The sequence below is a fragment of the Diceros bicornis genome, chromosome 28, assembly GCF_020826845.1.
Source record: "Diceros bicornis minor isolate mBicDic1 chromosome 28, mDicBic1.mat.cur, whole genome shotgun sequence".
Taxonomy (NCBI): Eukaryota; Metazoa; Chordata; class Mammalia; order Perissodactyla; family Rhinocerotidae; genus Diceros; species Diceros bicornis.
Window position 1 is genome coordinate 39854527 of NC_080767.1, and position 21713 is coordinate 39876239.

A 21713-nucleotide genomic window follows, 5' to 3' on the forward strand; every position below is an offset into this window, starting at 1 on the left:
GGAACCGCTGCCATGCCTCCCCTCCCCCCACACGGCTGCCACATTCCCATCACTAGCTGGTATCTATTTTCGCTACAATACTTGCTATCAGAGCCAGGTCAGTCGGGGTGTGCTGTCACCGAGTGCTAGTGGCTGCAAGAAGCATGGTGGAAACTGAGCTGGTGGCACGGGAAGATGGCGCCTCTGTTGTGTGGGTGCCTGTGTCTCAGGGAGAGTGGATAAGAAAATGTGGACAAGGCCGTTTACTGGAACAGCCTCAGGACACTGGAGCACTGGATGGCAGAGCTTTCTGAGATGCGAGAGGGTCACCACGCTGGGACTGACAGCCTTTGGGTTGAGTTTTACTCTCTTGAAGCTGTCTCCAAAAATGTGCCTGAACCTTGGAAAGGTGAAGAATGCAGAATTAGGACAGGTCAGCTCTCTCAGCCTGTCCCACGCAGAACAGGTGTGATGGAACATTTCACGAACGCTGTCTTGACCCAGTTTTGAAGTCATGGCTACTAACTCTCAATTCCCCTTTCTGGGCAGTTTGCTAAGCCCCTACTCTCACCACTTCCCTTGTAGGGCTCCTCCACTCCATCTGGGGACAGCCTCTATGCCCTGGAGCCCCCGACATTATTTAAATTAGCCAACCCACAGAAAGCCTGCAAAACCCAGCTAGCCCCCCCAATCTTTGCCATACATAAGCTGCCTTTCCCAGCTCAGCTGCCATCACCCTGTCCAGGTGCAACCCCCCCACCCCAAGGTGGCTCCACATGGCAGCCGCCTCTCGTTTGGAGCTATAAGTAACAAAGAGTTCTGCCTTCATCGCTCTGCGTGTCGCTGTGTTGTGTTTTACCATCAAAAGAATCTTTAAAAATCTTATAAAACAACAGGGGACAGGTGATGAAAAATCTACATTTTTTCAAGACTGGTTTCATAGCTCCTATGCAATCTGTGAGGCTATTCTAGCAATAACAGTTTCCTGTTTGTCTGGCTCTGTGGCATCTCCGGAAAAAGTGTGATTTTTCTTTGTCTGTTTGCATGATCCTTCTCCTGCCCCACATGTCACCACGTGAATAAGGAAGCCCTTTCTCTGACCAGAGGGAAGTGGTCTGCTGGGAGTAGCTGAGGGGCCAGCCTGGGCCACAGCCTTGCAACCGATATTCCAGCAAGGACTTGGTCTGACCTTACTTCTCAGAAGCTCTGATTTCCACGGACAGGCATGAAGTTCGCAATACATGACAATAAATGTGGTTTCCACATATGGAGCCCCTTGTAACGCCAGGGTCCGAGCACAGTGCTTCTCTGCAGCACCTCATCTAATCCTCCCACCGGAGCTCCTAATGGTACTGTCCCTGTTTTTCGGTTGAGGAAACTGAGGTGCAGAGAGGCTAATAACCTGCTGCAAGAAAGTCAGGTTTCGATTTTTAATCTGTTGACAACATTATCTTGGTGATACACAGCATTTTCCAATTCATAAATCCCGCCCATACACGTTTTCCCAGCAAACACGTACATGAGTCCAGCAAAGGATGAGGAAAGAAGGGCGGGGTTATTACCCCATTTGACAGTTAAGGCAACTGAGGCTTGGAAAGGTTAAGTAGCTCCCAGACGGCTCACCCAGTGACAGCAGAGTAGGATTGTCAGGAACACGCAGCGGACTATCAGGAAACCTTGGAGGTGGGGAAGGACAGGCGCGAAAGAGGGAGCTGCCAACCGTTGGAAGAAAGAGGAGACCTAGAGAGAGGAGGCCGAGTCTGCCCCTACTCCCACCCCCACCCCTGCGCCATCTTCTTTTTCACCCTTGGTCCCAGACACTTGGTTGAGACAATGGCTACTTCCTCCAAAGCTGTTCAATATGAAGCTAAAGCCCTAAAGCCAGGTGGACGTCTGCCCAGAGACGCCAATGGAAGTAGCAGGCCCTTGCTGCACCATCGCTCATGCAACAAAATCAGAGTGGTTTGGGGGTCCTGTTGTAGACAGCTGCACAGCAACTCTACCATTAGGAGGGGTCTTGCAGCTAACTGATCTTTAAGAAAGATCTTTCTTCCAAAAACCAAAGGCACCCATGGACCGCACAGTCGGTGATATGTATTCCAGCCCATGTCTGGTAAACTCTCAGATGATGGCAGCAAGGCAGGGTCACTCGGGTTCTATTAGCTCAATTAATGAGGAGTAAGATAAGGCTAACATCCTGCTCGTCCGGCGGCTCGGCACAGAGCTGGAGTAATGGAGTTATTAACCTCAGTCAGCCACTGAATTTTGCTGCTGATTCCAACTCCATTTCCTAGTTCAGGCCTCCATTAATGGGCTGTTTATTATCCCTAATCCACATAAGGATCAGCTGCAGAAATATGAGAGCTTCCTGGAAGGACCAAGTGATAATAATAGAGAGAGAGAGAGAAAAAGAGAGGAGAAAGGGGGAAGAAAACCTCTCTATTTCACATTTTAATTTTCTTGGTTCGACTGCTGTCCTGTTAAGAGATTACAGCATCCTTCTCACTTTGGAACACGTTAGAAATGGCAAAGCCATTATCCAAGAGTTGCATTGTGTTGCCCCGGAAAACAGTGTCATATGGAAGTAAAAAGTAACCAGCTTTTAAATCAAATTAGAGAGCTCTGGCATAGAAACTATACGCCAGTTCAGTTTCTACTTTCATAATCTACCATAATATTCCCTTGTTTAAATTTAAATAGTTGAAACCAAGAAATCAAACCAGCATCCAGCAGAATAATTTATCAACATCGTTAAATGCCCTGATGGCAATTTTCCAGTTTGCCTGGACTAACGGGCGTTCCGTCTTTGTCTATTTCGGGGTCATTCTCCTATCCCATGTGCTGCCAGGTGAACAAGGAGCTACTTTCCCCAATTCCAACCCAATGGGAGTCTTTAAAATGTCTTCTCTGGTGAGAAAAGTAAACAGATTGCTATTAGAAAAAAAAATTTTTTAATGGCAGTAAATTATTTGTAGATAGAGAAAATACTCTCTGACGGTCATCCCTTCAGGTATAACAATATTTGCCATGTTTGCCTCCTTTTATGTAACAGGAATTCAAAATCACACGGGTGACTATCATAATAAATGTTTTCATGCTTCTTAACGTGTTGACAAATCGGCAGCATACCTATTTAGGGGGCGTGAGTGTGTAATTTATTATCTGAGAATAGGAGAGAAGACAAACTATATACTACATTTTGAAGGAGAGTTTGCCCTACCAGGAGGGGCTGTGGGGGATCGTATACGGAGCCAGCTCATCGTGGCCCCCAGTATCCATACAGCGTTTTCCAATTATAAACCAACCACACGCATATTCCAGTTACTCTCCAGAGCAGTAGTGCTGTCAGGTTAAGAGAGAAGAGGTTATTGCCCCATTTGACAGATGAGAAAACTGAGACTAAATGTAGCTTTTTCAAGCCAGCTAGCCAGTGAGCAGGGATAAAAGCTAATCTCGCATTGCAGAAAGGATAAAATGTAACAGCTCAGAGCAGAAAGCCAGGTTCAGGTCTGGTCTCTTCCATGTGGCCCAAGGCAAGGGACACAGCTTCTCTAAGCCCAGGTGCCTTTTACTGAACAGACCTACTTTATGGAGCTGTCAATCAGATTAAATGAGAGGTAAAGCAGACACATAATTGGCCCTTGATAGATATCAGATATCATCATCATCATTCGTGTTGTCAGGATGAAGAAGATGATTAAAGACAGGGAGCAGGAGGGCCGGGAAGGGAAGAGGTGTCCTCAGAGCCAGACCGAGGAACAAGGCTGGACTGCTTCACAGCAGAGTCAGAGAGTGAGTGGAAAGATGAAGAAGGGGAAGAGGAAGATGAGAAAGGCATTCTTGTGGGCACCACAAGTAGCCTGGATGGAACATTCTGGGCCAGCCTCAGCCTGGGACCAGCTGGACCACTGAGCAGAGATGTCCTGTCTGGAGCCACCAGGGCTTGTTTCAAGGGCCTGGGCCCAGGAAATCTGAAAAGCTTCCAGACCTGCTTATCTGGAGGGGCCAGGCTTGCCCCCAGCAGGCTGCACCTGGGTGTGGGATTCCCAAACCTCCTGGCTTGGAGGTCGTGTTTGCCAACCTATGTCCCCTTGGCAGCTCTGCTTCCGGCCCCCTGGGGAAAAGGGCTGTGTATTTAGCAAAAGCCAGCAACAGAGCAGCATCAACTGGGAGCCAAATGCAATGAGAGACCTGTCATTGCTTTCCCACGGACAACCAGACCCCCTCTGGGCTCCTCTGGATGCGGAGGCAGGCAACCGTCTAGTTTAAAAAATAATAATAAAAATTCAAAACCAGTTTCCAATTTGCACAAATAACCTGGGACACAAATGAGCTAATCTAAAATGTCATCCTTGGGTGACTTCTTTATAGTCCCCAAATTTAGTCCAATGGAATAGAGAAAGAGAGAAACATAAAGGAAAACAACACTAATAAAATTCCTGCTCTCATTCTGCTGAGTTCCATTACCACTGGCTCAGCTAGGGGCCCCCCTTTTACTCTCTTTCCCAGGGATTTCTGAGAGATGCAGCAGCAGCTCTGACCTGGGACCTGTGCAGTTGGACATGACCGAGACCTTGCCCAGCCTGGCAGCCGTGCAGCCAGGAGGGAGGAGGTTCAAGGCCATGGCTTGCCCTGCCCCCTCCTGGCAGCACTGAGGGGAAAGAGGATGCAAAAAAAACCCAGTTCTGTCTGATACACTGAAACTTCCCAACATCAATCAGAATTCTATACTCCCTCTCTATAGTAAACATTAATTTTAAAAGAAAATACTGTGCTACAAACTTGCAGCATGAAATGAATTATTTTACAGCCAGGCAGAGGGCTGATTTCTGGATGTAGCCTTGGATAGTTCTTTCTTTGTTTCTTTCTTCTTCTTCTTTTTTTTTTTTTGTTTTTTTTTACTATTATTATTACGTTTTAACAAACTTTATAGCCCATTTTATTTGTTCCCAAATAACTTTTTCTCCTTCTTCTAGACACATCAATTACTTGGTTTGTTTCCCTCACTGTGTGATGTTGGAATCAAGAGATTGATACTGCTCAGCGGAATATAATTTACTGTTATGTGCCATGGGTTTATGAGGCAGGAGTCAAACAAAACATTGCTTTTGAACACTATCCATTTATTAGCTCTAAGAAGAGATTTATATTTGACAAGGAGACAATAACTTTGTTTTCTGATAAGCCAAAGAGGTCTATTTCTGTGTCCAATACACAGAGTGCCTTACCCCTCTCCAATAACTCTATTTACTAGTGTGAATATATTTTAATAATAAAATTGATATATATGTAAATTTATTTTAATCTAATTTCATCGAACCCTCCTTAAAAAAGAGCCTTTGTAGATTGTTTCCATATCTGAATTATAGATTTCTGTATTCTATTCCCAGATTGATTTCCAGGCTATAATTCTGTCAAGATTTCCTCCTGGTGTCAAAAACAGCAACACCACAGCCAGAGTGCTTTATAATTGGCATCACAACTGAACCAGAATTACAGCCCTGATATCCACCCCAGTGCTGGGTGGGTTCGTTTTAGAATATTTGTCTCTTTCTTAGCCTATATCCAGACTTGAAGGTTTATGGCTAAAATTACCTTCCGAATTAATCGTAAAAATGTTTAATTGAAAGAGAAGGTGGAATAAATGGAATAGAGATGAGAAAGGAGGAGGGAAAATATACTCTCGGTGATGGGAGAGAAATACAGAAGGATGATTAAACAGTGGCATGTAATTAAATCTACATTGTAAACAAACATCTTTCTCCCCCTGCTTGTCCTCTGCCCTAGGGTCAAATAAATGTAATTGGCATTATTCACTAAGTCTTTAGAAACTGATTTTTACTCCATGGTGAATGGAGAAGTATTTACTTGCAAGCCTGCCCTAAATCAAAGAGATTCTTGAATAGTCTTCCCTGTATGCTTCTGAATAAACACTGTGCCTTTCCCGTCCGTCTCACAGTCCTGGCACAGCGCAGAAGGTCAATAAATAGAACAGTTGGTTTTTCCCTCAGAGTTCAGAAAAAATGAGCCCTGGATTCTCTCCCCCAACCATGTCAGTGACCAGCCCCAGCCTTCTTTAAAATGACTGTTTTGCATTTTCCCTGATGCCTTTCATTTTCAGGTAGATGATGAGTTTACACAGAAGCGAACTCACTGACTCCAAAGTCTGTTACATTACCAGAAACTGGAGGATGGACACAGCCTCATGGCACTGTGGTCCCTGGAAATTCACGGGCAACACAGGTAGTAAGACAGGAGGCTCAGGAAGCTCAGCTGGGTCCCAGCTGCTCTGGAACTACAGAGACGTTTCAGTCTTCCAGTAGGAAGCTCTCCAGCCCCAACTCTAGGGAAATAATTAAGACAGAGTTGAGGAGAATCCAACCGTGGAGGGCATGGAGGGCAGAATAAGATGTCCACCTCTGAATCCCCAGAATCTGTGAATATGCTACTTTACTTGGAAAAAGGGGTTTTGCACAGATTATATTAAGGACCTTGATACGTAGTTAGATTATCTAGGTGGGCCCAATCTAATCACATGGGTCCTTAAAATCTGAGAACCACTCCCAGCTCTGGTCAGAGACAGATGTGACTACAGAAGAAGGGCCAGCATATAACATTGCTGGCTTTGAAGATGGAAGAAGCAGCCATGAGCCAAGGACTGTGGGCAACATCTAGAAGCTGGAAAAGGCAAAAAAAATGAATTTTCCCTAGAGCCTCCAGAAACGAATGCCGCCCTGCCGATATATTGATTTTTGCCCTACAGAACTGTAAGACAATAAATTTGTGCTGTTTAAAAGCCACCGAGTTTGTGGTAATTTATTATATCAGCCGTAGAAAACTAATACACCAACTCATACTATTCTTAGACAAAATAACAGGCCTATTCAAAGACAAATGATTTGCGAGATATATCTACCTTGGGACCCAGGTATAGACTTACCGAAAAAGGGTCCTAAAAGTAAAAGGAAAAAAAAAAAAAGAGAGATAGAGAGAAAGACAATGAATACCCTTTGGAAGAAGAATTACTCCAGCAAACATAAATATATTTTAGATAAAGCCTTATCAATATGCTCAAAATAATTTAGAGAGAACAGACTCTATGATATAAGCAATGAAAGAAAAGATGATGAGATAAAATAAAAAAGGAGATGAAAGAAAGGTGACAAAGTCAAGGGAAAAAAACTAAGGGAAACATAAAAGCATTATAGAAATGAAAAATAAATTAGAAGCAACATGAAATAAATACAATAGAGGGGCCGGCCTGGTGGTGCAGTGGTTAAGTGCGTGCGCTCTGCTTCGGGAGCCCGGGGTTTGCAGGTTCGGATCCCGGGTGCACACTGACGCACCACTTGTCAAGCCATGCTGCGGCAGCATCCCCTATAAAGTAGAGGAAGATGGGCACAGATGTTAGCCCAGGGCCAATCTTCCTCAGCAAAAAGAGGAGGATTGGCATTGGATGTTAGCTCAGGGCTAATCTTCCTCACACACACACACACAAATACAATAGAAAGTAAAGTTATCGTGAAGGATAGATTTGAGGAAAAAATACAGAAAAGAAAAGGAAAAGATAAAAGCTACCAGAAAAAAAGCATAACTCTGGAAAACAGATGATAAACATCCAACATACACACGTAACTGGTCTTCCTAAATAAGATCACCAAGCAAATGAACCAGAAAAATATTCATATACGTACTAGAAGAAAATTCTCCTGAAATAACATAAATGGAAAGGATTCATAGTGTTCCAGAGAAAAGTAATAAAGAGAACCAAGACTGAAGCATGGCCTGGTGAATGTAAATGAACTCCAAAAGAGACAGAGAGAGAGGAGAGAAATTCTATGAGCATCCAGACAGAAACAGCACATTACCTACAATGGAAAAAAATCTCACTGGACTCAGACATTACTGCCACCCCAGAGTGTCAGAGGACAGTATAGAAATGATACAGAATGCTGAGGGGGAAAAAAATGTGACTGAAGAATTCTTTGTTTTGCTAGATATTGTTTACAAATAAAGATAACAGAAAGACATTCTCAAATATGCAAGAATTTAGGAAGTTTAGCATGTATGTACCCTTGCTGAAAATGACTCAAAGATGTAATCCATTCAAAGGAAAGATGAATCAAAATTGATAAATGGAGAGGTCGAATTATGTAAATAGCTGGTGTTGAAATCTGAATACAGCTGAAGAGAGAATTAAAACTCAACAAGTATAGTAAGTATAGCTAAAAACAGAATATAATTGTTATATTTCTAGAAAGCAAAGCTTAATGGTCTTAAAAATAATAATCTGTGTATAATAGACTGAGACAAAAAAATTTCAGAATGTATCTCTCCCTGCCTCCCCACCCTCAAATTGGAGAGTGGACAGAAGGGGAGTGAGGAGGTAGTACATGAGGGAGCATTTTTTTCTTTCATCTTTCATGTGACAGAGCCAAGATATTCTGTTTCATTTCAGAATTGACAAACTGAGAAATACAAGTATAATCAATTCATGTTGAAGAGACTAGTAGAACTAGAAACAGATTATCTTCTAAATTAATTGGGAGGAGAGGAGAAAAGCTAACAATAGCATAAGAAAATCCAAAGAAAACAAAGACCACGAAAAAAGATGGAAAACAAACAAAAACCATAATGAAGCAAAAAATGAAGTGATAAAAGCAAAAATAAGTGGGATAAACTCAACTATTGAAGGAAAAAGACATACGGGTTGAATAAAAAATATTAAACCCAATTATATTCTGTCCACATGACAACATAAAATAAGGGAAGTAAAGGAGTTGAAAGTAGTAGTAAGAGACAAGCAAACGCAATGCAGTGATTGGGACTGAATTTGGTACAAATGGCATATGAACCCATGCACCAAATTGTGTTTCCTCCCAAAGCCCCACAGAAAAATGACAGGTAAGGGATTTTGAAACCTAACTGACAAGGATAGAGAGAACAGAGGAAGAGGAAGGCAATTCAAAATTTTTGATGCTCAAAAGCAGACGGACCAGCGGCTAGCTGCGGAGACCTCGGCCAAATGCCAAGTTAGCAGGAGGAAGAGCTAACAAACCCAGTCTTTACCAGAAAATCCTCTGACGGTACAGCACAGGCACCACGTTGGGACTGGCGGCTAAAATAAGGGGGATTGGTTGAAATTTGTTTAAGGAGAAATTAAGCCCCAGATCCCTTCCTCATTCCATCTAGCTGAGCGAACGCCCCTCCTCCACTTAGGTACAAGTGGAGGGTTTATTCTCTAGAGAGGATACAATACAGGCTCTCTGGAATGAATAATGCCAGGCACAGTTGAGAGTCTGAGTCTGTACACAAATAGGGGAATTAGGCGAAAAATATACACAGGGCAGGCAGTATGTGAGACCTCCTCTCACCTCCTCCCACTTCCCGCTGTCCCGCCTCGTCCCTGGACCCCAGACCCTTTACCCTCCAGCGGGAGACTGGGCAGTCCTCTCCCGAATCTGAGAGGTACCGAGGAAAGGACCTAAAGATGTTGACGCTTGGTGGGAGGGTTCTGCTCAAATGGCCCAAATAGATCATCCTACAGTGAAGACAAAGTCTGTGGGCTCCAAGCCTTCCTTTTTTCTGCTGGAACGCTTTCCCACTCCTCTGCCTGCCTTTGAGTGTCTGCCAAATGCAAGGGACGTGGCCGACTCCCTTGCCAGAGCAAGCTCTGACTAAATAGTCTTTGCTCGTCTTCATTTGGGTGGTCTTCGTTTATTTCCACAATATCTACAATTGTGGTGTGCTCGCAAGTTCAAGTTAGCGGAGGAAGGACAGAATATTCAACAATATTTGACATTGTTTTGGAACAAATGCTTAACCATTTGGGGGAAAAAGTGTCAGATTCATACTGCATACTCTCATTAAAATAAATATCTAGGGGTCGGCCCCATGGTGTAGCGGTTAAGCGCACGTGCTCCGCTGCTGGCGGTCCGGGTTTGAATCCCGGGCGTGCACTGAGACACCACTTGTCAGGCCATGCTGTGGCAGCGTCCCACATAAGGTGGAGGAAGATGGGCATGGATGTTAGCTCAGGGCCAGTCTGCCTCAGCAAAAAGAGGAGGATTGGCATGGATGTTAGCTCAGGGCTGATCTTCCTCACTAAATAAATAAATTAATAAATAAATAAATTAATTAAATATCTAATGCATCAAAGATTTAAATGTAAAATGAAACTGTAAAAATAGTAGAAGAAAACATCAGTTGATTCACACAACAATCCCACGAGAAAGGCAAGACTGGTCAGTACGTATTATCATTTGTAGACAGGAAGTTCAGGTCCAGCAAGGTGAGTGACAGAGTCAGGATCTGAACCAAGCCTGACTCCTAGTTCACAGGGCACATGGAGTGGGGCGGGGAATGAGAATGATTAAGAGACATTCCACTTCGGGAACATGTGAGGTTTCTTGTCAACTGCAAGCCTTCAGATGGATCTCATCAGCCGGGCCCCGGGAGGGAAGGTGCCCAGCGGCAGAGAGGGGCATGCCCAGGGGCTACAGCCCTCCCAGGAGGTGGTATGGCCAGGGCTACAGCCCTGCCAGGAGGGGACAGCTCACCTGTTGGGCTTGCAGCCCAGGCTGTGCAGCAAGTGCGCCTGGTCCAGGTCCCTCGGGAAGCCGTGCAGCACCCACCCTTTCTGCAGGCAGTCCTGCTGGCTCAGGCGTTGGCTCAGCACCTTCACGACGATGCTGTCAGGGACTGCAGAGAAGGCAGGACAAGCCATCACTCTGCCATCCTGGGCACGTCTCTTGACCCAACAGGGATGTGAGGAGGGATCTGCGGCCCGAGGGCTTCCTAACTTTACTTGACCATGGATTGAACTGGTGAAGAGTCGGGTTTAGGTGGACGAGGCTGTGGGTGCCCATTTCCCAGGTCCCTCCGTTTAGGCAGGAATGTGGCTGCCTGAGAAGGGAAAAGCACTGGGTGACCTTCATCTTGAGGTTTCCTTCACCTTGACTAGACACCACGCCCATCGGCAGCCCCGCTCATTCCCAGCCCTCCAGTGCTATGTGATCAGTTTCCCCCTCCCCAGGATCCAGTTTTTGCAGCAAAAGATTTTTCACGGAAGCACAGCAAGCCCTGGCTGAAGGTTTAGTTTTCCTCAACGGGATGGCACTAGTGCCCCCAATGCTCTCTGCTAATTTGTGATGCACAAGCAACCCCCTCTGCTTCTCTCTCTCCCCCAGTTCTTCCCTCCTTGATGTTTAGAATCAAATATTTCTCAAGAATCACAGCTCTAGTCATAACCAGAGATGAAATAGAGTCTTATGGAGAATGAGATATTGAGAAGCTTCTTGTTTACATTACCGCAATTGACATTTTCCTGAAATGTATACCTCTCTTCTCAGACTCATTAAATGTCCTATGTTGCTAATGTACTGCGTTCTAACAATTTGCACTGTATTTCCTGCACTTTGCACTCATTTTTCCAGAAATACTTGGTAAATATTACCATTGTTTGCTGTGAATGTGGGCCCCATGACAAACTGGTTTCCTAGAGCTGCAGTGACAGCTTTTGGCACCTTCCCTGGAGATGTCCAGTTCCCCTCCTGCCAGCCAGCCAGGGGTCGGGCAAGCAGCCCTTCCAAAAGGCTGACAGCCAGGTGAACACAGGGTGAGAGATGCGGAAAAGTCACTAACGGCTGCTCTCCTCCATGGCCATGACATGCTGGGATACTCCCTTGTCGCCAAAGAACCATAAACCTTATTCTAAGTAATTTGCTTTTCCCTGAATTTATTCTTTCTCACATCTTTCAGTCTTTCTTCCCCAGTTCCTAGGAAAGAGCAGAAAAGGAATTTCGCTCTAATGAGGACATGTGGCTATCCAACATGAGTGAGAAGTTGATACAGCTAATCCCCTCTCTTCCCCTGCTTAAGCCTGCAGTGGCTCCCCAGTGCTCTGAGGATAAGAGCAGTCCCCTCCCTCATGGCCAACAGGGCCTTGCAAGGTCCTGCCTCCCTCCCAGGTGACTGTCCCTCAGCCTTTCACCTCCCCTTGAACTCGCCAGTCCCTGCAACCAGAACATCCTTCCCCCATGCCTTGCCTGGGACAAGCTTTTGGACTCAGTCCTCAGGCCCCAGCAGGATGTGCCCTCTGAGGATGGCCCCCAGACTGGGTTAGCATTTGTGCTTCTCTTTTGCCTTGCCACCCTTGTTATTAACTCTGGCTAATTCTCTGGGTAATGTCTGCCTCTCACGAAAGACGGTGGGTTCTATGAGAACCAAGGGCCATGCCCACGTCATTTTTCCATGCTTAACACAGCACCCAGCACATAGTACGTGTGGAATAAATAGACAGGGGCCTTCCCTTTTCAAAAGCTTCACTGCAACTAATCAAATATGTTAAAACCAACTTGACCACTTTGGGGAGCCCAGGTGGTAGAGAGGAGAGAACATAGGCTTGAGGTGCCCACAAATCTAGGGTCTCGTCTCAGCCCTGCCTTTTGGTGCCAACTGACCTCCAGTTGGTCACTCAGCCTCTCTGAGTCTCAGCTTCCTCATCTGCCAAAAGATGATGCCAGGGTCTGTCGCCACGGGGTTCACAGTGCATATAAAATTCCAGGCAAGTATAGACACTCAAAGACGGTGGCTGGGACTTTTCAATTCAGGAGATGTATGCTGGGAAACGATGTTTTGTGAATATTTTCATGCTTCCTCCACGGTCAGCGTGTTCTGAGCACAGAGTGCTGGCTCTTGGGATAAAGGATGACTGACTTTGAGCAAGCTTTGGCAGTTAAAGATACAGACCTCCAGGGAGACTGAGGGACCTCTGTCCTGAGTCCTTTGTTTACATTCCGGTGGGTGTAACCTAGTGCCCTCCCCTCCTCTCTCCAGGGTCATTTGTATTCGGGGCAAAGGCCCGGAGGGAGGAGGGGCAGCTGTGCCCCCGCCCTCTATAAACTCCAGGAGTCGTATTTTCGGGGATCCTCTCCTGTGCTACAGACCCCTGTGCATGCAGGGAACACGGGCTCTCCCACACCGCCCTGTGAGGAGCTGGGGCGTGGGGAGCCAGCAATAAGATCACCGTGAGAATAAACAATGGGTCTGTTCTCTGATCCAGAAACCCCATGTTTTCTGTCAGGATAAATAAATACAGATTTAAAACAACGTGGCTTAAGAATCTGCCATAGAGCTTTCCAATCCAGGTCTACTCCTAAATATTTACAGATATTTTCACTGAAATAAGACACTCATATAGAAATAAGCCTTCCCCAGTGATTCGTCCAGTGGATTATGGAGCATCTGGGCTGGGCCAGGCACTGTGTTCGACACTGCGACACACGGCAAGAAGCCAAGGGCCCTGCCCTCCTGAAGTTTATGTTCTAGTGGGGGAGAGAGACAATACACAGATGAATAAATAACCATTTCAGAGAGTCATAAACAAATAAACAAATAAACCAAGTGGTGGGACGCTGCTGGTTTGACGGGCTCCTGGATGGCCTCTGAGGAGGTCACATTTGGCTGAGATCTGAATGGTGAGACCACCCACACAAAGACCTGGGGAGGATGTTCCAGGCAGAGAGGATGGCAGGGGCAAAGGCCCTGAGGCTCGAATGATCTTGGCACATTCAAGGATGGAAGAAGGGCCAGTGTGGCTGGAGCAGAGTGGTCTGTGGGAAGTGAGGGTTGGAGAGGCCCTGCCAGGCCTTCAGGAAGGAAGGGGATTTGGGCCACACCCAGGCCATCTCAGGAATGATCATGTGGTGGCCCTCGGTGCATATTTATTGAATGGACACATGGGGGTTATTCTCAGGATCCTGAGCTAGAAAGCCCAGGAACACGCACTTTACCACATTTGCACATGGAAAGCCCATCTTGTGGGATCAGCCAGTGGAGTCCCCATTTGGAGTCCCCAGGTCCCAAGGATGTGGCTCATCGACAGCACCATTTTCAAAGTGGCCACTGCAGGCTCCTAAGGGCAGAAATACACCCTCCTGGAAAGTCTGCAAAGAGTTCTGGCTGAGGACTCCTGAATAAAAATCAGCTGCTAATAGCTCCAGCTCTTTAAATTTCTAAAAAGAAATCAGCTTTTACTGACCCCACAAGCACAGTGCCCTTCAAGTCCTTGGGAATCCTGAGCATCTCACAGAAGCTACAAGCCTCCAGCAATGCCCCATCAGAGAGAGGCCGGCCACGGTAGAAAGAGCTTTCGCATCCCTCTCCTAGTCCCAGCTCTGCCCCAACCAGCTTTGAGAACCTGAACTTCAGTCTCTTCATCTGCAAACTGGGAAAGTGGGTGGGCTGAGCTCTAAGGTGGGCCAGGGGAAGTTGGGGGGGGGACTTGTAACACAGCTGCTTTTACGAGTGTTCCTTAGAATAAACCCCAGAAAACCCAACTCTTAGCTCCTCTGGATTTCTTTCTTAGAGCAAGTGTGAGCTGAGAGCCCTGTGGTCCAGTGGACTCTGCTTGGCAGCTGTGGGACCTCCCTGAACCTCAGTGTCCTCCTCTGTAACACCTGCCTCACTGGCTGTTGTGGGGCCTAGAGATGACTCATGGGAGATGCCAGATCCATTAGAGGTCTTCTGAGAGATGTGTGGGTATACCTTTAGTTCCTTCTAAAAGTTTATCCAGATTCCCATCAGATGGCTACAATGAAGCCACCAGCAAAAATATGTGACACTTAAATTACAAATGTGAAGTCTAACATCTGAGCTTAAATCTGACTTTAGGAGCGTGCTGTAGGTTTGAGATGGGCTTGCCCTTGGAAGAGGAGGTTCACTAGGTAACTAGCTTGCTGACCAGTGATATCCAGGGCCCATTAAGGCCTCAGTTGTTTGGGAGCGAGGACTAGATTGGGCCAACATTTTCTGATTGGTTTCTCCAATAGTCAGCTCCTGCTTGGAAACTAAGCTGCAGTCCAGGGAGGTCCAAGTTGCCGAACTGCAGCCGCCTTGGTGTAACAGTGGGCTGCTTATGAGGCTCGGCGCCTTGGCAATTCAGAGGGAAGGGCCTGGAAGGTTCCCCTTGACCTCCTTCATTTCAAAGTTGAGAAACCAAGGCCCAAAAAGGTTGTGGCTTAAGTGACCTCACTGGAGAGAAACCTGACTGAAGGGAAGAATGGAAGACCAGACGGAAACACAGAGACCTGTGGGGTGGGGGGGTTCGCAAAGATTTCTAGAGGGAATTCCCAATTTGCATCAAAACTTAAAATGTACATGTCTTTTGACCCAGCAATCTTATTTTTAAGAATTTACACCTAAGATGCAACAGCACAGACAGGAAAAGACATGCGCACAAAGATGTCTATTTCAGCGTTGTTTTTAACAGTGACAATCGGAAACAGTCTAAAATGTCCATCAGCAGAGGATAGGTTAAATAAAGGATGGTACAGCTATGCAATGGGATATTATGCAAACTTTAAAAAATCATTTATATTTATATTAACTTGGAAAGGGGTCTCTGACAGAATATAAAGTGGGGAAAAAGCAAGTAAACGCTTGTATAATATGGTCTAACAAACATATGTAGACATAAATATACACGTACCCACATATATACACACTACACACCCGCACAGAAGAGAGAGAGGAGCGGCTCCCACTTGCGGTCCCATGAATTAGACCCAATCCCTCATGGAGCTCATGGCCCTGGAGTAGAGGGAGACAAGGACACAAGTCAGCACCATACCGGCGGGAGACACAAGGTCATGGGAGATGTAGGAAGTGCTGAGGGCTTTGGAGGAGGGGAAGGTCACGTTTCTGGAAGACTGGGAAGAAGGCTGAAGCTCACACTGATTCCAACTCTGGGCCAAAACCAACCCAAGCCCCTCTCTTCAGGAGTCAGGAAAACACGGAGCCTCAAATTAGCATTTCTCCTCAGAAGGACTGCCCATAGTTGTGGGTCAGTAATTACCGGTGCAGTTTTTGTTTAATGCCTGTATTCCCACCCTCACCCCACCCCTAAAAGCAGGGAGCACTGTAAAGTCAGGCCCCTCTCTATAGCCCAGCACCTGGCATTGTGCCCAGCACATGGTAGGCACTTAATAAACATTCTTTGGATGAATGAATGAATGAGCGACTGAGTAAATAGTACCATTTCCAAAACCCAGAAGGCTCTTAGGTCCTTCAGTGTTTGTGCAGAGAACCGGAGGACTATTGTCCTGAGCACCGAATCAGGTCCTGAGGCAGTGGGAGAAAGCCGCAGGCGGCTCCTCTCTCAGTGCTCCCTTTCAGCCACACCGTAACCGACTTGGGAATTCAGGCAGTCAAGAGGATACATGTTGACATCTGGGATTTGTTTCAAAATACTCCTATTATGAGGGGTCTTGCGGGTGGGTTCTACACGCAACAAGGGTGGCCGCGAGCACCTCTGAGTTCATTATACTGGTGATGGGTCCCCGCAGGTTCATTATTCTATTCTCTCTACTTTTGATATGTATGCTTAAAGCCTTCCATTTAAAAAGTGGGTTTTTTGTTAAAGGAAACTATTTAAATGCCTAAAGGAAGTTGAAATGGGCACTGTGAGAGACTGTTCCAAAGGGACAAAAGAAGAAATCTCCCCAGAACGCCATACTTGGACCCCATAAGGGGCACTCGCTTTGGGGGGACTGGCTGCCAGACGGAGCCTTGGTCCTTCTGTAATACCACGCAGAAGCCTGGCATCATAGGTATTTGCCCAGACCTGCCCTTCTTGGGTAATCCTGGGAAAGCTCCTCAGACCCTCGCACGAGGCTGTTAACCTCTCTGTCCCTTAATTAATGCTAAATATATCCATAAACGGTAGTTCATAGGGGCTTGGAGGAGGCTGCAAGGCTATGGAGGCTCAATGGTCCTCTCCCAGCACAGAAGATTCTGCCTAACACTAGGGGTCTCCTCTGCGGAGATCGGAGATTGGCTGCGCTCCCCCATCAGAGGCTGGGAAACTCTGCTGGTAGTTAAAACAAACGACAGACCCCTCTGGATGCTGCCTCCGAGGCCACCGACCTTGCCGGTGAGCTCCCCTCCCCAGCGCGGCGTGCAGGTCTGGGGCGAGGGGCGAAGGGCGAAGCCCGAAGAGCCTGCCTCCAGCACGTTTCCGAGAACCCAGCCCGCCTCTCCCGGACCAGGTGTTCTGCTCTGTGCCTTTGTTTCGCTCTGCCCTTCTTTTTCCTCTAGGCTCTCCACTCACTTTTCCAAGCTGCGTGGCCTGACCAGCCAGTTCAGCACAAATGCAGCTTTTCCGGAAGAGATTTCGCTTGCTGTGTTCTGCAGAAGGTTTAGAGTCTCCTTGACAGTGCTGTCCGTTTCCCCTTTATCCTCCTCTCAGATAGAGACTTGCCGTGAGGGCTGAAGTCTTTCTCCACTGAGTCAGGTGCCTCAGGCTTGATTTCTGGGTTTGACAGTTAACATCTCACCCTGCGTACAAGCTACTGCCAAGGGCTACCTCTCCAGAACTCCTGTCAACCCTAAATTTAGCAAAGTGCAAGATATGAATATCCCATTATTTCATAAAGCCACACCACATGGTTTCCAGGTTGTTTTTTTCCTGAAGATCTTCCATAAAAGATGGCAGTCCTCACGTTGACCTCGAGGCTATTAAAATCTCAATCCATCTATTCCCTGCCGGCTGGGTGTGCTCAGACAGAGGTTGATGGGGAGCCACGGTCACAGTGAGAGGGTCCCAGGCCCCGCAGGGATCCTACCCAGTCTCCACCCCACCCAGGACACCTGCCCCCCGCACCGTCTTGAAGCGGGGGCACTCCTGTTTACATGCCCGCACAGCACGTCAAGCTCCCTCCTGCACATCAATTCCATGGCTCTGGACAGGAGAAAGTGCCAGCTGGAGTCGGGCCACCCGTGAGGTCACTGGATGAGACCCACTCCGGGGCTGCAGGGCTGAAGTCCATCATCCTCAGTCAAGTCTAGCTCAGAGAGCCCACGAGTGGGAGTCAGGGAGGCCCGGAGAGGGGACCTAGGCCAGCTCGAGATTTTCCAGCAGAAACCAGAACCGAGGGGCAGAAGGGACTCACTCCAGCCCCGCTGGGGGCCCTGCCTGCTACGCCACGCTGCCGCCTGCTGTCCCTGCCTTTTAGCCCATCAGCTGGTGTCCCTCACTGGGCCTCAGCTGGGGGAGGGAGGGGCATGCGGGGCTGCTAAATTTGGTCCAGAATGGCCAGGACAGAAAGTGGATAAAAGGAAACAGCTCCCTCAGTCGGAGCTTAAGGGCAAAGCAGGCCCAAGGTTGACAGACCCAGAACAAGCCGTGCAACCCTCCTACTACCTCAGGGCAAGCCAGAAAAAGCTGAGTACCTCACCACGCACCCCGACACACTCTCTACACATGCACACCCCTACACACACACTCAGCAACCAACCTACACACACTACACACACTCCACAAACATCACCTACGTAGATGCACTACACACACACTTGTACACCCATGCACTCACCTAAAACACCCCTACACCACACACATACATTACACACCCACTAACACACACCTACATACATCCCTACCCACACTACACTCACAAGCATAACACACACACACACTCTACACCCCACACCCATCTACACACAATACATTACACTCACACTTGCCCCCTCTTCTAGATACACACACACATACCCTGTAACCACCCCTGTAACTTCCTTCCTTCTTTGAGCCCTCCTTGAAACCCAGGTAAAGCTGACATGTGCCTATCTGTCAGAGCTCGTAGGAGACTCAGAATTTGCTTCTCTTCCCCCTTCCCAACATCCCGACACAGCTCCTGGGTCTGCCCACTCCCGATCGGGGCCCAGGGGGAAAGGAGTCTTGGAAAGGAGCAGGACTGTGGAAGAGAAAGACGGGCCGCTTTTGGTTTTGTTTTTCATTTCCATCTCACGCATACTGATGCTTGAAAGAAATGGGCCTCCCACTCCCCCCACGTGTCTCTTCCCCAAAACCCCAAAATGCTGGGGAGCTTGGCCCAGGACACGGGTTGGGCCCTTTGGGGCCTGAACTTACTGTCACTGTAACTCCATGAAACCTAACCTCCTACCATTTCTGGGAGACTGTTACCCTCCAGATGGTACTGGCTCCTGGCAGCTGAGGTCTGCAAGCCCCCTTTGCTGCTGTAACCGGAAATCAGGAGTGTCTTAGGACCTGCGGCACCAACAGTGCCAGAACCTGGGGCCCGGGCTGGGTGATCCCTTAGTGATGCTGTTTGTTTATTATTTACTGCCACCTGCTGGTCGATTGTGGATCCTGCGCCCCAAGTGAGCACTTAAATGATTTTAAACAGAACATTTCTAAAACTTCTAAGGGAGATGATAAGGAGAAACCTGATTGCTCGAATTGGCTGCACCCTGCAATCCTTCATGGGGGAGCAAGCCCACTGGATAGCTTGCCTCCTTGGTAAACTCAAGTCACTTGCCTCAGACAAGCCCCTGTCTTGGCGCGCCTGGGTTTCCTAGGCACAAGATGGAACAGATGTCTTCCAAGACTTCTTCAGGTTCCAAAAGTCTATATTCTAACATCTATATTGCTTAACAGCAGCATTTAAAATTGCTTGGCAGACAACAGTGTCAGGAAATGACCATTTTCTAATATAGGATTTTTTTTCAAGTCCAGAAAAGTACATTAGCCCTGGGGCTCTAGTATCCAATTAGGAGGATATTCTGGGCTGCTCATCCCTTGAAGAGTGGCTACCCACTTTCTATCACTTCCCTCTCTGCCACATCTACTTGGGCAAAAAGCAAAGATAAGAGAGAGGTGCCCACACACCATCGCCATGTCTGCAGCGAGAGGCAGAGCTCTCAACAGTGACACTTCAGTTTGTCTCGAAGTTTTAGATGAGAAAAAAGACCATTTAAAAATAGACGTTCTTCTATAAATAAATGGTACTTCACTTAGCAAATTAATAAGACTTTTAATAAAAATGCTCACTTGGCCACACTGTCTAACGATTTGATAATTAATTATTCTTATCTTAAAACACATTTTTATATCATTCAGGGGAACACGAGAGTACGCGGGAAAACGAGAAGAGGTCAGCCAGCAACATGTGGACTGGATTGTTTTCATGTGAATGTATTAGCATTAACTGTACACGCAGATCAAAAAGGAACACGATTTCCCTTTCATTTTAATGAAGTTGGGGCTCAGAACCAGTTCTTTCCCCCACATCTCAAGGGCAGCGAGAATGCTGATGCCCACGCGATCTGTGAGAACAAAATCAGCAACAACTGGGAAACTGGGAACAAACATGAGCCCGGTTTTCTGGGATGGAAAAGATACGATGGCACAGTTATTTAACAAGCAATGTGTTATGGCGCCTACTATGAGCTCAGCTCTGGTGTAAGCATGTGTGTGTTCTAATACAAGTATTAATTCATGTAATCTTTGTAACAACCCCATTTTACTGATTGGGGAACTGAGGCACAGAGAGAGGAAGTAACTTGCCCAAGGCCACACGGCTAACAGGTAGTGGGATCCAGGTTTATACCCAGGCAATCTGGCTCTGGGGCCACTTGCTCAATCTCCATGCTCTCTCTCGACCTTTCAGGGGAATGAGCAGTGGGAATTCTACCCTCCACTCTGCAGTTCACTCACAGCATGCCCTTGGGAGAGTCCTTTTATCTCCCAACCGGGGTTTCTTCCTCTGAGAATTGGACTCTAAGGTCTCTGAACTATCAGCAAGCCCCTACATGGCACGTCTGAAGTCATGCCATCACCCAGCTCCTGAGGATCTACAAGGCTGGCTGTTCTGCCTCACAGTCACAGGATGCAGCCAGTCCTGAAGAAAACCAAAACACTCAACTGAAAACCAAAATGCTCACTACCCTAGTGTGGTAGATTAGCAACGGCCACTCCTCCCACTGAGAGGGGGCTCTAATCCCCTCCCCTTGAGTCTGGGCTGGTCTTATTGACTAACTTGATGAACAGAATCAGGCAGAAGCTCATTCTGGGACTTCTGAGGCTAGGTCATAAGAAGCCTCGTAGCTTACCCCACCCTCCACCCCAGCCACCACCACTGCCCTGGGGCTCCCTGGGATGCTTGTTCTAGGGGAAGCCAGCCACCATGCAGAAGGCCAACTAACCCAAGGCCACCATGCTGTGAGGAAGACCAAGCTGCCATGTAAAGAGTCTGTGTGGAGATGGATCTTACCAGCCCCAGCTGTTCCAAGCATCTCATTCCAGGCACCAGGCACGGGAATGAAGAATCCATCTTGGACATACCAGCCCCAGCAGACACAACAGAGAGAAGATCCAAGGAACCAAGTTGACACCAGAACAGAGAACCAGATGTGGGGCACCAGATGAACCAACCAGTTAAGTCCAGCCGTTCGAGCCAGCCAACTAAGGTCCAAGTCAGCGCGGAGTGGAGTCAAACCCTCCTCACCACACCCTGCTGGAACCGGGAGCACAGCACAATAGCCGTCGTCTTATGCCATTACATCGTAGGGTAGCTGTGTTAGATAAGTGGAGGTACGGCAACCCAGGGCTTTGCCAGCTCCTGGTTACCACAGAGCCAGGCACACAAAGCTGGCAGCAGTCCCAGGAAAAGAAGAAAATATCAGAAAAATCCATATATGAAACATCTGTGTGCACCCACTGGCTCCTGCTACTGCTGCCATTGCTACTACAATTATGACGATGACAACTACTATTACCATTAACAAGGGTGACGGTAAGAAACCAATAAATGGCCTGTGCTGTGCCACGCACTGTGCTGAACAGTTTACAGGCAGAGTTTCATTTTACACCTAAGAAACCAGTGACTTTGAGCCTGTGAAAGCTCACCTTACAGCTGAAGACACTGCAGCCC

The 21713-nt window shown here is 47.3% G+C and overlaps 1 protein-coding gene across 7 annotated transcripts in view; it reads right to left on the reverse strand.

Moving 5' to 3' along the window:
- Nucleotides 1-21713, reverse strand: part of AK8 (adenylate kinase 8) — a 124529-nt gene that overhangs the window by 40740 nt on the left and 62076 nt on the right. For all 7 annotated transcript variants that reach the window (XM_058524379.1, XM_058524381.1, XM_058524378.1 and 4 more), the window contains one exon: nt 10539-10680. In XM_058524379.1, the coding sequence (XP_058380362.1) occupies nt 10539-10680 (142 nt within the window). The remainder of the gene's footprint in view (nt 1-10538; nt 10681-21713) is intronic.